Here is a 17,023-nt window from a genome sequence, read left to right on the forward strand (position 1 = left end):
CAATTGTTCACTTGGTTTAAAGGCAGTTAAAAATAAATGTTTGATACAAATACAATGGCAGCTTTTTTTTTTTTTTCAAAAATGCTATTTATAGCTGTTTTTTTTTTTTTTTTTGTTAGTCTCACAGATGCTCGCCGAATGGAATACTGGCTCGGGTCATTAGATGTTTAGAAAATCAGAAGAACCCAGTTGTTTCAATGAAACATTTTTGTGGGTTATCCTGACCGGATCCATGAGAATCTACATAGACATGAAGCAAAAACAATTGTTGGGCTGGTATATATATTTTAAAATAGGTATAATAGATTAATGGGGATTCACAATAAAAATGGTGTTTTGAGAAAAACCACAACCACAGTGTGGCCTGCAACAAAAAAAAAAAAGAAAGAAGTTGACACCCCTGCCATAAACCATAGTGGATTGTGTATACCTATTCAAACAAGTGTTCAGTTAAGGAGTCCAAAGTTATTTAGGTCTCAAATTAGAGGGCAGTTGTTATCTCATGCCTCAAATGGAGGTATAGATCCAATGCCTGATATGGATCAGCTGGAAGATGCATCTTTGACTCCACCATCAGAATATTGCAGATGTTGTAGATGTCTGTGTCACATGGGACTGCTGGACGAAATCTCCAACACAACTCTGCATCTGTTTTGTCAAGTGGGAATATGCAGTCACAAGTTGAGTAGAGTTCTAGGAACGCGTACATGATTTGGGGACGGCCATTGGGTACCCTGGGATTCTTCGACAGTCTGATGATGTGTGCATCCCACACACGGATGGTCTCATCTAATTAATCCTGGGGAAGGGTAATAATACCGCATTATAGATAGTAAGAGAACAGTTTATTATTCATGGTATGTCTGGCATTTTGGTGATAGGATATCTTGAACCAAATCATTTTAAAAGTTGCTATTTTATTAAGCAAATAGAGGACAACATGAAATAAAATGTCCAAGAGCAGAGAAATAGATGCATAGCTTTAGATGTGTCACTACCATGTAGCGCTATGGACCTGATGTGCAAACAACTATTGGGGCAAAAACATTGCTGACCAAAAGTCACTGAACCCTTTAGTTAGGTAACACAGAAGCTCATAATCATTGAATCAATTGTAAGTGCATCAGATTTACTACTCTACTTTAAATGAATATATCCACTGATAGTTAGTTAAATACAAGAGCAACTACTTTATTAATGTAACTTTCTGCTGTGGATCGGGGATGAATGGGTAAGCATTTTTATTGTTTGAAAATTGAACATTAAATTAAACATCTTACCTGAATTATTCACAGGTAGCAGAACTGAATGAGATTTCTGTCCAAATATGTCCCGTCGAACAAACCACGGTCTTTCAGGTCAGTAAAGAGAGAGATGAATTCAATTGATTCTCTTCTGAGGAAACCCCACCAACTCTCTATGCGCTGATGAGCTGTGCTTGCACCTTCGATGTAACTATCAATACTGGTGCCATCATGAATGTTGCGATAGAGATATCGCTGAAAGTCTCTGACTTTCACGTTCTCCGTGCCGCGGTCGCCTCTTGCAATCCTTGGAGTACCACCTAATCTGTGGACTGCCTCCTTGTAGTAACCAACGATTTTTGGGTCACTGCTGGTTGTGAACGCATTCATCCAGAAGATTTTCCAGGAAAACCCATCAATGCAGCGGTTAATACATATTCCAAATGGTTTCAGTTTATCGTATGAGTCGAAATGCCAAATGTAATTGGGACCCTTTGCGAAATAGTTTCGGCAATCGAGGAGTCTCCTCCTTCTGAGTTCAACATTTCTTGGATCAAGTTCTTTTAAAATTAAGCGGACCTGTTCTTTCTTGATATGTAATCCATCCTCCTTGCATTTTGTGTACATCCACCTGTACCCACAGAGCTGACCAAAGGTTTGTAAACGTTCTTGGATAAAATGAACTACACGATCCAAAGTAGTGTATTTTTTGCGCCGAACCAGACTAAAAGACTTCAAAATTCTTTTTAAGTGTCTCTCAGACACAACATAATGGTGACGATTTGCAAGTAAAGCAGCATTGTCTTCATAATAAAGTCCTAGATGAAAATACAACTGAACTAACTCCTCTATCGTCATTGTTGCCTAGAAACGCAAACTAAAATGAAAAAGGGTCTTCTATACATGCACACATGCAATGGACCAGTTACTCACTACAATCAGAAACTTACTCATTGTAATGAGAAAAACAAGTAAGTTTTTTTTTCAATACGTTTTTTTTTTTTCAATGTCCCTTTAGGGGCTCTGTACATTATCAAGATTAATCAATAAATCAAAATTCATATACATTACTGCGTTTGTTTCTTCAATTTCACAAATATCGCAAACTCAAAGGTGACACACGAATGAAATGCAAATAAAAACAGGCAATATACTCTGTAGCAAGTATTCTTCAAACTCTGAAAAACAAGTTATAATTGATTATGATTTCTACTTCCTTTGTCAATGTGTGTATATCGTAGCGTGTATGACACTGCCCTCTACAGGTCAAGTTGTGCTCAAAAGGCACAACTAACGGTAATAACTAATAAAACTCAAAACCAGTTGCATCAAAAAATATTGTGTATTGCCACACAAGTAGAGAAATCAAATTATGTTCCCACACTGTACTGATTGAATTGAATATTTTGCAAATGTAACACATGCAAGTAGAATTTGTGTTTGAGTTTTTTAAAAATATGTTTTTGTTACTGGTATTATTGAAGTTAGATTGAGGGATTTCCAAATATATTTTGGGTTTTATATAATTGTAGTACATTCTCATTTTCAAAGTGACTTCATGTAACCCATTTTTTTTTCATCACGTGATTTTTCTTTTCCAGATCAATCTACGATGACCAGCCAAAGGCCCACATGCGCTTCATGGAAAAGCTGGATGCCAGGATAAGGAATCATGACCGTGAGATTGAGAAGATGTGCAACTTCCACCATCAAGGTTTTGTGGATGCTATCACAGAGCTTCTCAAAGTCCGCACTGATGCAGAGAAACTTATGGCAAGTAAACTGTTAAGATTCTATCAGCCAAAACTCATATTAAGAGCCTTTATTGTCCGCTAAGGGTGTAAATAAATAAATAAAGTATGATGGAAATGCTCCAAAAAGTTATGTGCACCTTTTTATAAAATCTTTGTGAATTTGAGGAATTCAATCGTCCAAAGGCAGTTCTTCAGTCGTTGAGTTTGTTTCTGCCCCTTACTACAGGTCATTATGATAAAACCATTTACAGTGATCGCACAAGTGTTCTCAGCCTCTTGTAATTGAGGATCTATCTGCTTTCATTCTATTCACCAATCACATTCCAATTCAGGTTAAATGGGAATCCCACATCTAAAAAATGGAAAGGCAGTTGGTCCTGATGACATACCGGTGGAGGTATGGAAGCAATTTGGAGAGATGGCTGTGGAGTTTTTAACCAACTTATTCAACAGAATACTAGTGGGCGAAAAGATCCCTGAAGAAGAAGAGGAAAAGTGTTCTAGTTCCCATTTTTAAGAACAAAGGCGATGTTCAGAGCTGTGGGAATTATCTACGACCAACAGTATGGTTTCATGCCTAGAAAGAGTACCACAGATGCATTATTTGCCTTGAGGATGCTCGTGGAAAAGTACAGATAAGGTCAGAAGGAGCTACATTGTGTCTTTGTGGATCTAGAGAAAGCCTATGACAGAGTACCAAAAGAGGAACTGGGGTACTGCATGCGTAAGTCTGGTGTGGCAGAGAAGTATGTTAAAATAGTTCAGGACATGTATGATGGCAGCAGAACAATGGTGAGGTGTGCCTTAGGTGTGACAGAAGAATTTAAGGTGGAGGTGGGACTGCATCAGGGATCAGCTCTGAGCCCCTTCCTGTTTGCAGTGGTAATGGATATTGGATAATGGGAGCATGCAGAGGAACAATTATAAAGATGGAGACATGCACTGGAAAGGAGAGGAATGAACATTAGCCGAAGTAAAACAGAATATATGTGCATGAATGAGAAAGGTGGAGGGGGAAGAGTCAGGCTGAAAATGGATGGATGGATGGATGATGGATATTTTATTTCTTTGTTCCTATATGCTATTCATCATATAATGCACACAGTTACCTTGTGTATGAAATGCACTATGCAAATCAATTTGCTTTACTTACTAGCATTTGTATATAAAAATGCTGGCATTTTGTTGAGACGTCCTCATCCTCTAATGTCTTGGTTAACATTTGTTTGTGCGTGTAAATATTGACAGTGGTAAGTAAGGGAGGTGATGCAACGGTCTCAATACACAATCCTTATTGTTTATCAAGGCACAATGTCATAGGGTTCGCCTTCATATGTCACACTACACGGGACATATCCCCAAAAAATCATACTTGCTAGACTTTTTTTTTTTTTTTTTAGATTTCACCCACCCCCCCCCTTAAAGAGTTCAATTTGTTTCTTGATTGAGTTGCACAGGCTATACGTAGGTCCCATTAAATGTGAATGAAGTTTATAAAATGATTCATCTTTATATTGCTTATTTTAATTTACTGGCATTTGAACAGTCTTTTTACCCATAGGGTATATCCCAATTGTTGAAAACAGAAATTTCTAAAACTCAAAGTAAAAATGTAGAAGGTTAAGATGAAAACAATTATCTCAGGGTCTTGTTATTTTGGCAGTTACTATAACTGTCATTTACCCCTAATCATATGTGGAGCCATTTGCTGTGCAGTGAAAAAAGAAAAAAGAATTAGTGATTATGTAGTTTGCCCTGCTGGTCTGAAAACTTCCTTGTTGAAAGGATTGCATAAAAAGCCGACTGGTCAATTGGGTCATGGCTCTGAGCCGTGTGACAGGAGCAGATAGTTCAAAAATCCCCATCCAGAATCGAGAAGTTTGTCACTGAATCTGTGAGAAAGAGCCTGTCACAAGCCATTAAACTCCATGAAAGGCCCAGTGCACCAATGATGGGTTCAGGTCCCTGCTGCCTGGTTAATCTGAATTTGCCTGCCTTTGTCCTTGGCCCTTCATGGACAATGAGCTCATTACAAGGTTGAGCAGCTGCGGGAAGAGTGCTGGAGAGGGAAAAGAGAGGGCATGAAGAGGGGGGCATGAAGAGGGAGACAGATGCAAAGAAGACTGATTTTTATGTACCTAAAATCCTGTTGAAAATGTCAGTCATTAAGTGGTCAAAATTTTCTACACTATTCACATTTGGGACAAATATAAAATGGACCCTCGATAAAACGGAATACGAGGGACAGATGATTGTCCGATACACCTGATTGCTTGTTACATTAAAGCACTTTTTTAAGCCATATCACACGACAGTACAAAATTGTTTGTAGGTTGCATGTGTGTGTGTCTGTGTGGCCTAAAACGCCCAGTACTGTACAAAGTTATTAATAAATCTTGAAAAAGCTTAAATCTTTCACATTTATCCAAAATGACCGCGCCAGTGTACTTGGTGTCACAGTTGACATACCATACGTATCATACGTGAGTTACTTCATGAGCCACAAGGAATTACTGTGCTTTCTAGTTCTAAATCATTAGCCAAACAGCTTCACAAGAAAAAGTTATTGCACCAAAAATAGCATGTTTCAGACTTTAGAGACTTTTGTGTTCCTTCGAGTTAACACTGCCGATCTACAGCACAATAGATATAACCATCATGACGTGGCTGCCACGTCAATGCCCTGTGGCACGTAGGCACATCTAGTCATATTGTATATCTGTGACCTGGAAATACCTTTGACCCATTCTCTGCATGCACTGCGCCACAATCCTGGAACTCCCAGACTTTTCAATTTAAGTGACAAATGGAAACTACTTTTCAGTCAAGTTTTATCCAATATCCGTTATCTTGCGTGTGTTTTATTGAGGTTGTACTTTTTCAGAACCTGTAGTGTGTTAGGAAAAGACAGGTTTGCCACAAAGATTGTTCTTGAAATGGGGCACGCATACATTCTAGCATAAGGTCTTTCAATTTTTGTCATGTCAGGTTTATTTATATAGACCTTAAAGGTCAAGTGTCATCCCTATAAACATTCTAAAGTAGATATTGTAATGAAAAATACAAATAACATTATTCACTTCACTGTCTCTAAGAAAAAATAAATATGAGCGGAGAGTGCGTCATCCATGCGCAAAGTTGCGGAACTGTCATTCAACAACATCCAAGTGGTCGCCATATTGGCTACCTCCCCTGTCCGTGACATCCCTCCGGACATTTACCGTTGAAAACACGCGGTGGACCCTACTATGTGAGATGAACACGCCCCTTCTGACACGGAAGCTCTTTTCGAAGAAGAGAACATCACACAACTGAGTGAAGTTACCGGGGCAATATTACCTGATTGTTTTGAGCCATATTCAGATGATCTGCGATCATGGCCAAACCGCCTCCCCGTCCGATCCACTTCCACGGCGGAGATGAGCCATCGCAGCCCGGTGCCGCGACGAGCCACCCCGGCCGACAAGGCCGGCAGCCAGCCAAGGTGGCTCATTTTTGGCACTGAGGTAGTTTTTCATGTCGCCGAGCCGGGCCGCTTTACGGCGTTGTTCATAGCTGCTGCCATCTGCGAGCTGGCGCGGCAGTCTTCGCTGGTAAAGCGATGCAGCGGCCTTTGCTGAAGAGCCCGACGCCATCCATCGCGCACATAAACACATTTAGCACACCTGTCATACGTACATGGATCTTTTGTTACGTTAGGAGAGACGGATTACGTAGTCCGTCCCAAACTACTATTTTTTTTTAGTAGTTGCATACGCACCTACCTGTCATTTCAAACCCACGAAGCTCTTGTCTATTGTCCCCGTGCAATCCATTTTTCATGACGATTTGGGTCTCATGCAAACTTATGAAGGGTAAATCCATCCTCCCGAGTGTTCAAACAATGTCCAGCAATACAACAAGCCGGCATTTTGGCTAACACGAAGGAACAACGAGCCACTTTCCCGGAGGTAAAACTAATAGAAACAAACAAGTCCACTTGAGGGCAGTCCTGCCATCTACCTCACTTCCTGCTTCTTCTCAAAAACAAATCCCTTGAGAGGATTTTCATGGCGGGAGTGACAAAAAGCTGTATACATCAAAGTCATGTTTTGTGGTGGAAAAAAAATGCATGGGTCCATTGCTGCTGTTTTTTCATTAATAACATACTAAAAATCATGCATTTCATGACAGTGGCCCTTTAAAGGGCTACTGACATCCATATATACGATTATAGATCTTGTAAAAACTACATATAATATTATTCACATCAATGTCTATACGAAAAAAAAAATGAGCGGAGAGCGTGTCATTCATGCGCAATGTTGCGAAAACCTCACTCGACATCCCAATGGCAGCCATATTGTCTGCAACGCCATTTGCAGATGTCACACTGGGACAGTTGCCATTGAGAAGACGCTGTGCCACCTGGTATCCTATGGCGACCGGCGGTATGCTGCGGCTCTTTTGTTACGTTCTGAGAGAAGGATTACATCGTTGGATGTGGACGGATCTTTTTATTCATCCTGCTGCTAACGAACAAGTAAACTGACATTACCGATATGATGTGGATCTTTTGTTACATTCTGAGAGAAAGATTATGTCGTTGGATGCCGACGAAGCTCTTTATTGTTGCTGCTTTCAGAGAAGTTTTTCGAGTTTGACTATACGTCTAGTTAGCTAATTAGCTTGTGTTACACTCTACTAAACTGTCTTTGTACTTGTATTTTGTCATTGTTTTGTGTTGTATTGTATTGTATTGTATTGTATGTGATTTAATTGTCTTAAATGCAGTACAAGTGTTTTGTTATATTGTGCTGGTTTGACCAATGAGATTTATTCTAAATTCACACGTAACGTGCTATAAAGTGTGAGACAAATGAGTCCCCCACAAATATTATTTTTTTTAATAGCTCTATGCGCACCTACCTGTCATTTAGAACCCACAAAGCTCTCGTCCTTTGCACCTATGCAATCAATTTTTCACGACGAACTGGGTGTTTTGGAAAATTGTGACAAGTGAGTCCATCCCCCCAAGTGTTCAAGCAAAATCCAGCAATACAACAAGCCGGCATTTTGGCTAACACGATGAAAAAAAAACAAGTAATTTTTCGCTGGTACAGTAGGTATAAACCAATATAAACACTCGACCCCGCTACTGCAAAAAAAACGTCACTTCCTGGTTCTTCTCCAACACAAATGCCTCAAAGGATTTTCATGGCGAATGCAAAAATCCATACACGACAACATCATGACATGTGGTGAAAGAACGGATGGGTCCATTCCGGCTGCCTTTAAAATTTTTATTTGGGGTGTTTTGTCAAGTGTGAGATAAAAAAACAACCTTCAAAATCACCCAAAAAATATTCACAATCTAACAGATGAGCAGCTATCCAAAATCAAGTCTTGGTATTGCACAACATTTAACACAATGTGAAGTGCACTAAGAACAATGCTTAGGTTAGATGAGATACATCACAACATACAGGGAAACCATTTATGAATCATGCTGTATAGTATTACCTTTTTAAAAATGCGTTTGTTTTAACTTACAAAAAAATCTTCCCTTGTTGCTAAATTACAAATTTCTCAGCTGGGGTTTCAGATATGTGATTAAGTTATCAGATAGATCAAAAGTAAGCTTGCTTTTACCTGCTATATCTCCAGTGAAAGTGCATCCAGTCCAATATTATTGTGACAAAGCTTTTCAAGTTTTCCTGCTGTTGCTGATGGGTTTTTGGCAGTAGTTTGATCACTTGCTGTGTCAGTGAGACAAACTTCTTGTCTGTGTTCATGTCTGCCTTTTGTGGCAGGAAATGGTGGCATTTTGAGAACTGGCCGTTGTCTGTTTCTCTGAATATTCCTTAAAAGACAAATAACGGAGATGCAGGTTCCACTGCATCAGTGCAGGCACTAGCTAGTCTGGAGACATTTTTGTCATTTCAGTTAGCAACAGCAACAAAAACAGCTTGGATGTAAGAATTAGCTTTGTGTCAAAATTTGTGCTAGTTCTGGTAATTCTCCACTACCCAAGGCGACACACAGTACTTCTTTCTGTATCTGTACTGTATTTATTCTATATCTGTTCTGTATTGGTTTGTAATAAGTTTGCCTTCCGAGTAAACAAGTTTGTAGATGATGCAGTCAACATGGGACTGCGCTTTATCCTGGAACACCTTGACAGCATGGGGACTTGTGCGAAGATCCTGTTCGTGGACTTCAGGTCTCCGTTTAACACCCTCATCCCCAACTCTTCTCATCTAAGCTTTTTCAGCTCAGGGTCTCGCCTGTCATCTGCCAGGGGATTTACAGCTGTAATGGGCAAGACACAGCAGGTGAGGCTGGGGTACATCACCTCATCCACATGCACCATCAGCATCAGGGTACCACTGCTCTTCTGTCTCTACACAAACGACTGCACCTCAACACACCTGGCTATCAAACTCCTAAAGGCTGTTAAACTCCTGAAGTTTGCAGATGACGACTCTGCATAGCAACAGCAAGTGGAGAGACTGGAGCTGTGAAGCTGAGTGCATTGAAGAATGTAGAGATGATGGTGGACTTCACGAGGCATCCTTTGCCACAGATGCCTGTCACGGTCTCCAGTTATCTTGTCAACTGCCGATTCCTTCAGGTTCCTGGGAATTAGTCTCTTATGACCTAAGGTAGGAGACTTACATCAACACCATTCTTAAAAAAGCCCAGCAGAGGAAGTACATCCTACAGCCTCTAAGGAAGCATGGCCTGCTACCGTAGCTGTTGAGACATTTCTTCACAGTCCTCATCGAATCAGTAGGCTTGTCGGTACCCCACTACACACCCTCAAGGACTTGCATACTACCAGAACCAAGACAAGAGCCAGCAAAATCCTCTTGGAGCCTCAATATCCTGGTCACCTCCTTTAACTTCCAGCTCCTGTCCACGGGTAGGGGCTACCGAACAATCCAAACTAAAGCTAGCAGACATTCAAACGACTTCTTCCCTCTTGCAGTTAACTTCTTAAATGGCTAATTTACAATTCAAATGTAACATCCTACCAAATTTCTGCCTCGAGTTTGTTGCCAAATCCTCCTGGGCCAATTAGTATTATATTAGGATAGACTATCGAATGACCAGTCCCTTTGAACTGCATACACTCCTTGAACTCTTGACATCCTTTGCACAACGCTCATTGCACTGGACTCTCGCTTAATGGGCATTGTAACTGATCTAAATGCTGAATGACTCTGTTTTTTGCAAAACTTTGCACAATTGTGAGTTTAATGACAGTCTACTGTTTTTCGTACTCAACATGTATCTTGTACTCGGGCGACTCCAACTACCAGAGACAAATACTTTGTGTGTTGTTTACATACTTGGCCAGTAAAGTGGATTCTGACAATTGATCTATTACGCATTCAAGCTGCTCTAATTGCTCGAGGACTCTGCGTCCTTTTGCACAATTGTCAAAAACAAAAAAGTGTTCCATGATTGCCAGATTACCAACAAACATTTATTGCTCCATGACTATTTTCGCAATGTCTTCATCTCTTAGAAGTACTCTGTCACTTGACTGTTATCGTCAATGGACCCCTCCGACCTGGCACTCACTCGTACAATAATGGCCAATCAGATAGCCACATTCTCTTAATGGCTTGACAGGCCCCTGCCACCATGTTGACCCACAAGCAATACTGGTTGTCAGTAGCGTGTCCTTGGAAAAGTTAATGTTACAAAGAAACTGGTCCTCAGATGTGCTTGGGGAACATGCAATTCTGATGAAAGATATCCTGCTAGGTTACAAGGGGCTCGGTTGATTCATTTTCCAAAGCCTAAAACACAGTTGACGAAGTGTTTACGATGGATTAAGGCATGCGGAAGAGCGCACGTACAACTAAATGCGAACAATATCAACAAACACAAGGGTGTATGTTCGAAGGTAAGTGAGGGAGAAGTATCTTCTCTGAGTTAATTTAATTATCAGTGCTTTATACATTGCAGGAGAACAACTTTCACTTTTTTAGTGTATCACTGAATGAAGTGTGTAATGTTTTATGCCGAAGAGTCGGGTTAATGATAGGTAAATGTGCGATGTCATGCAAGAGAAAAGTCTATTTCCCTATTTGTATCACATCAGAGTTAAGACAGAGCAACTGGTTCGATTACGAGTCAAGTCATACTTTGTAATCTGGTGACTACAGTACTGACTGAGTTAATCACCACTGTTTAAATGCACTTGTAGAAAATCAAAAGTAACTCACTTATAAAGATTACAATGATATTACTCATGATCTTTCCAAGTAATAAGTACTCACCCTGATTTACATGTGCAGTACAATTCCACTATTTTATCCTGTTGGATTTAAATATGGAGTTTGTGAGGCGTCAAACTTTTTTGCATTGATTGCCAACATTTCACTGTAACTGACATTGCGTCCTGCTCCGTCCAAAATCTTAATTGTGTGAACATATCCTTGCGTAAAATAGTTGAGACCTCTCTGTAGAACTCTCTTGAACAAGTCTGACACATTTGGGAAAAAAAATATACTCCAACATTATCTGGAATACGCGATAGGGAATCGACTTCAAACCTGTTCTGTTCAGTTGCCATTTTGGAAGCTTGTTGGAGATGGCAACTGTAGCTAAGGGGCCGGAGCTTAAGATCGCCAGTCGCAAAGGTCTGTTGACAGATTGAGCGGCTCCAAGAACCGGAAACAAATTCCTTGTATTTTTAATTTATTTGATAAAAAAGATTCTGTGTATGTATTGAATCAATTATTACATTTAAAAACAATGCGCAACGCACCTGTATGAAATTAATTGACAGATTGGCAAAGATGAGAATGAAGGATATTTACAATTATAATTGGTTTTGCAAATTTGCAAACTTAAGTTAACTTTTTTTTAATATTCTAGTTTTTATTTTGTTAAAATGTTACAAATGTTTGTGCTAGCATTAGTTGTGTATATAAAATTGTTGCCTACTTGTGAGCCATATAGTACGTGAACATACCTGAAGCTCACCTTGATTGAAGCCCAAAGCATCCTCTTCCAAGCATCCGCTGATGACTCGTCACATTTTTTCTTCCCTTCCTTTTTAAACACAATTTCTTTCTTCTACTGTTATTGTTGTCACACTCATAATGTGTGTATCCACAGTAACTGGTGACACGCTTTTTCGTCCTGTCTTTCCATATGTATTTGATTTACAAGATAAAAGCTAATGATTAGAAAAGACAGGATACGGTGGTATTGTAAGTGTCTTGTTGTGTTACCAGGGAGTGACCGAGATAAGGCAAGATTTTATGGCAGTAGTCTGACAGTGAGATTGTGAAAGACCAAGTTTGTCTTGACGTATTATCAGGATTAAGATGATTTTGTGCATGTTTTTTAAGTCAGTCATTTCCAATAATGACAAACCATGTTGAAGAAATTTGTAAATAACTTAATGTCCTTTGAAACGGCCCGTTTTCATCGCAAAAATAGACACGCCTCCATGTCTTCAAGTGACGTCTGTGGCAGAAGCAGAGCCCAAATTCACTGCATTTAAATTCACTCCATTACAAAGTGTCACTATTTATTCATGTGTACATTATATTGTCACTCCCTGAAAAGGGTTGCGTCAGGAAGCGCATCAGGCGTAAAAATTGTGCCAAACATACATATGTGTTCATCTGAGATGACACGCTGTGGCGACCCCGAAAGGGACAAGCCGAAAGAAACGTACACACACATTATATTGTCGCTGTCGGGTGGAATTCCTCGACATCAAAAATGACATTTTTAGGAAAAGATAAATGACCACAGGAGACCCTGTATATGTCATTAGTTGAACATTGGCATAAACATTACCATTTCACTCTGTCACATGAACAAATCGAAAGTACCCCCAAATTATGTTCAATCATAAAGTGAATATGCTAATAACATGCTAGTTTATTATCCTGTTATTGATTAAAATGTGGCGGCACTGTGGCCGACCGCTTATAGAGTTTACCTCACAGTTCTGAGGACTGGGGTTCAAATCCTGCCCCCACTTGTATGGAGTATGCATGTTCTCTCCGTGCCTGTGTGCCTTTTCTCCAGGCACACATCCCAAAAACAAGCAATAATTGGCACTTCTAAATTGCCCTAAAGTGTGATTATGAGTGCAAATGGTCATTTGTTTCTATGTCCCCTACGATTATGTGGGAACCAGTTCAGGGTGTACCCTGCCTCCAGCCCAAGGATTGCTGGGATAAGCTCCACCGCTCCCCTGTGATGATAAGCGGCTCAGATAATGGATGGATGGATGATTAAAAAGTATACGAAAACCTTGTTGACTATTCATTCATATCAAACTCCAGCCTTGCATATCGAAGTTCCCGAGCCGTGCACATCTCAGTCTAGGTCAGCCGAACCCCACGACTGTACAAAAAGCCTTTAAAATGTCACATAATCATATGTGTCATGTCATTGTCCAAAAGCCTGATAAAATAGTACTCATAAAGAAGAAAACAAGTATTTGAACACCCTATATATATATTGCAAGTTCTCCCACTTAGAAATCATGGAGGGGTCTGAAATTTTCATCCTAGGTGCATGTCCACTGTGAGAGAGAGAGAGTATCTAAAAAGGAAAATCCAGAAATTCCAATGTATGATTTTTTTTTTTAATGATTTGTGTGATACAGCTGCAAATAAGTATTTGAACACCTGTCTATCAGCTAGAATTCTGACCCTCAAAGACTTGTTAGTCCGCCTTTAAAAGTCCACCTCCACTCCATGTATTATCCTGAATCAGATGCACCTGTGTGAGGAAGTTAGCTGCATAAAGACACCTGTCCACCCCATGCAATAAGTAAGACTCAAACTTGTAACATGGCCAAGACCAAAGAGCTGTCCAAAGACGCCATAGACAAAATTGTACAACTCCACATGGCTGGAAAGAAGCTAAACATAACGGTCAATCTCAATCGGAGTGGAGCCTCATCCAAGATACCATCTCGTTGGGGTCTCAGTGATCCTTAGAAAGGTGTTGAATCAGCCCAGGAGTACAGGATAGGACTTGGTCAATGACCTGAAAAGAGCTGGGACCACCCTTTCCAAGGTGACTGTTGGTAATACACTAAGACTTCATGGTTTAAAATCATGCATGGCACGGAAGGTTCCCCTGCTTAAATCAGCATGTGTCAAGGGCTGTCTTAAGTTTGTGAATGACCAATTGGATGATATAGGGGAGTCATGGGAGAAAGTTTTCTGCTCAGATGAGACCAAAACGGAACTTTTTGGTCATAATTCCACTAACTGCGGTTGGAGGAAGACGAATGATGAATTCCATCCCAAGAACACCATCCCTCCTGTGATGCATGGGGGTGGTAGCATCATGCTTTAGGCGTATTTTTCTGCACATGGAACATGACGACTGCACTGTATTAAGGAGAGGATGACCCCGGACATGTATTGAGATTTTGGGGAACAACCTCTTTCCCTCAGTCAGAGCATTGAAGATTGGTCGTGGCTGGGTCTTTCAGCATGACAATTACCTGAAGCACACAGCCAGGAAAACCAAGGTGTGGCTCCGTAAGAAGCCCATCAAGGTTCTGTCACGGCCTAGCCAGTCTTCAGACCTAAACCCAATAGAAAATCTTTGGAGGGAGATGAAACTCAGTGTTTCTCTCAGACAGCCAAGAAACCTGTCTAATCTACACAAGATCTATGTGGAGGAGTGAGCCAAAATCCCTCCTGCAGTGTGTGGAAACCTGGTGAACAACTATAGGAAACGTTTGACCTCTGTAATTGGAAACAAAGGCTACTGTACCAAATAATAACATTGATTTCCTCAGGTGTTCCAATACTTATTTGCAGCTGTATCACATAGATAAATCGTTAAAAAATCATACATTATTTCTGGATTTTTCTTTTTAGATTATCTCTCTCACAGTGGACATGCACCAACAATGAAAATTTAAGACCCCTCCATTATTTCTAAGTGGGAGAACTTGCGATGTAGTCAATATAGCCGGGTGTTCAAATACTTATTTTCTTCACTGTATAAGTTGCTGTGCTGAGAGTAGCTGTCCACTGTGTTAACTTCCAGCAGTGGCAATAAAGGTACAAGATGACATAACTAATGTCATCTTCCAAAAACTCATTTTCCAAAGGTGAACGATGCAATCAACACTAAACAGCTAAAAGCACAAAAAACAACACACTTATGAATAGCGGTACACGCCCAATAAGCCCAACGTTCTGCAGTCGATGTTTTTAAGAGAACTATAAGGAACAATGGTTCAAATCCAGTCTCACCTTTATGGACTTTGCACGTTTTCCCCGTGCCTGCATATGTTTTCTCCAGGTGCTCTAATTTCCCCCCACATCCCCATTACATAAAAAAATTTTATGTGGTGTGAATGTGAGTGTGAACAATTGTCTGTTTCTATGTCCCCTGCAATTGGCTGGAGAACAGATCAGGCTGTACCACACCTTTCGCCCAAAGATAGCTGGGATAGGCTCCAGCACACCCACAACCCTAGTGAGGATAAGCGCTATGGAAAATGGATGGAATAAGTGCCAATGTTCAGAGCATTAGAGAGTGCTTTTGAAGGACCACTGACATGTAAAACAGTATGTTGTTAAAAAAAAAATCAGCTGGAATGGACCCATCCGTTTGTTCACAGCACATCAGAATGTTGCTGTATATGGATTTTTGCATCTCCTGCCATGAAAATCCTCTCGAGGCATTTGTGTTGGAGAAGAACCAGGAAGTGATGTTTTTTGCAGGCGCCCATTTTGGGAGGTTCGTGTGTTTATACCTGTTTTACGGATGGGAAATTAGCTGATTTTTCTGAGTGTTAGCCAAAATGCTGGCTAGATGTATTGCTGGATTTTGCTTGAACACTCGGGAGGATGGTTTCACACTTTACGTTTCCAAAAGATCCAATTCGTCATGAAAAATGAATTGCGCAGGTGCAAAAGACAAGAGCTTCGTGTGTTCCAAATGACAGGTATGTGTTTAGAGCTATTAAAAAAAAATAGTTGGGGGAACTAATTTGCCTCACAGTTTATAGCATATGTTATGTCTGCATTTAGAATAAATCCCCTTGGTCAAACCAGCAAAATATAACCAAGCACTTGTATTGCATTTAAGACATTAGATAATACAATACAACACAACACAACACATAACAATAACAAAAGAGAAGTACTAAGATGGCTTAGTAGCGTGTAACATAAGCTAACTAGCCAAAAGACATATAGTTACCAAACTCAAACAAATGTTATATCAAGCGAATGCTCCAGGAATGCCTTTAGCCTCCGTAGCGGCTCGCCATTAGCTTCTATGGCAGCTCGCCGTTAGCCTCGGGCCGCCGCTGAGGTGGTTCGGGGGGGAAGGTGGGGGGCTGGTAGACTCTGCAGAGGTGGGTCGGCGGGGAGGTGGGCGGCCGCGTGCGGGGAGGAGAAAGGAGCTTTCGCCCCTGGGGACCCCTGACCTACTTGGTATGGGTCCTCCTGCATATGCTACATACTGTAATTTCTTGAGTAGAATGCTTCCTGAAATATAATGCGCACCCCCAAAGTTGACCCCAAAAAAATCAGGATAACCCTTCTACCAATGTACAATGCGCACCACCAATTTGCTGCTACCCATATGCCAAAATACTACGAATTATCAGCATTTATATTTTGTTAGATTTGTACTTGTATTTTTCAAAAAACTGTCGGTACAACAATCATTAATGATAATCATTGTGCATGTGCTGATTTAGTGGTAATATAATACGTGCTTAATACGCTTGTCCCTGTAATTGTTAAAACAGAATCCCTCAACCATCTAAAATAAATGCTGAATGATGGTTACACATTTTATTAATACTGTTGATAACACATTTTACAGTCTTAAGTAAATAAACTATTTAACACTGTTTAACTAAAAGATTTTTTTGCATTAAATATTTGTGCGTAAAACATTTATGCATAATGCAGTTTATCCACTACATGACACATTCTTGGCCAAGACTTCAAAAGAAGCATCTGACTCATCTCCAATCTGAAAAACATCCACCGTAGCTACCTTTGGCGCATCACT

At 40.3% G+C, this 17,023-nt stretch overlaps 1 protein-coding gene across 8 annotated transcripts in view; it reads left to right on the top strand.

Moving 5' to 3' along the window:
- Positions 1 to 17,023, top strand: part of exoc6 (exocyst complex component 6) — a 103,327-nt gene that overhangs the window by 29,475 nt on the left and 56,829 nt on the right. For 6 of the 8 annotated variants that reach the window (XM_061809705.1, XM_061809706.1, XM_061809708.1 and 3 more), the window contains one exon: positions 2,846 to 3,017. The exons of the other annotated variants lie outside the window; for them this stretch is intronic. In XM_061809705.1, the coding sequence (XP_061665689.1) occupies positions 2,846 to 3,017 (172 nt within the window). The remainder of the gene's footprint in view (positions 1 to 2,845; positions 3,018 to 17,023) is intronic. 8 annotated transcript variants of the gene reach the window in all.

Source organism: Syngnathoides biaculeatus, chromosome 22 (assembly GCF_019802595.1).
Source record: "Syngnathoides biaculeatus isolate LvHL_M chromosome 22, ASM1980259v1, whole genome shotgun sequence".
Lineage (NCBI taxonomy): Eukaryota > Metazoa > Chordata > Actinopteri > Syngnathiformes > Syngnathidae > Syngnathoides > Syngnathoides biaculeatus.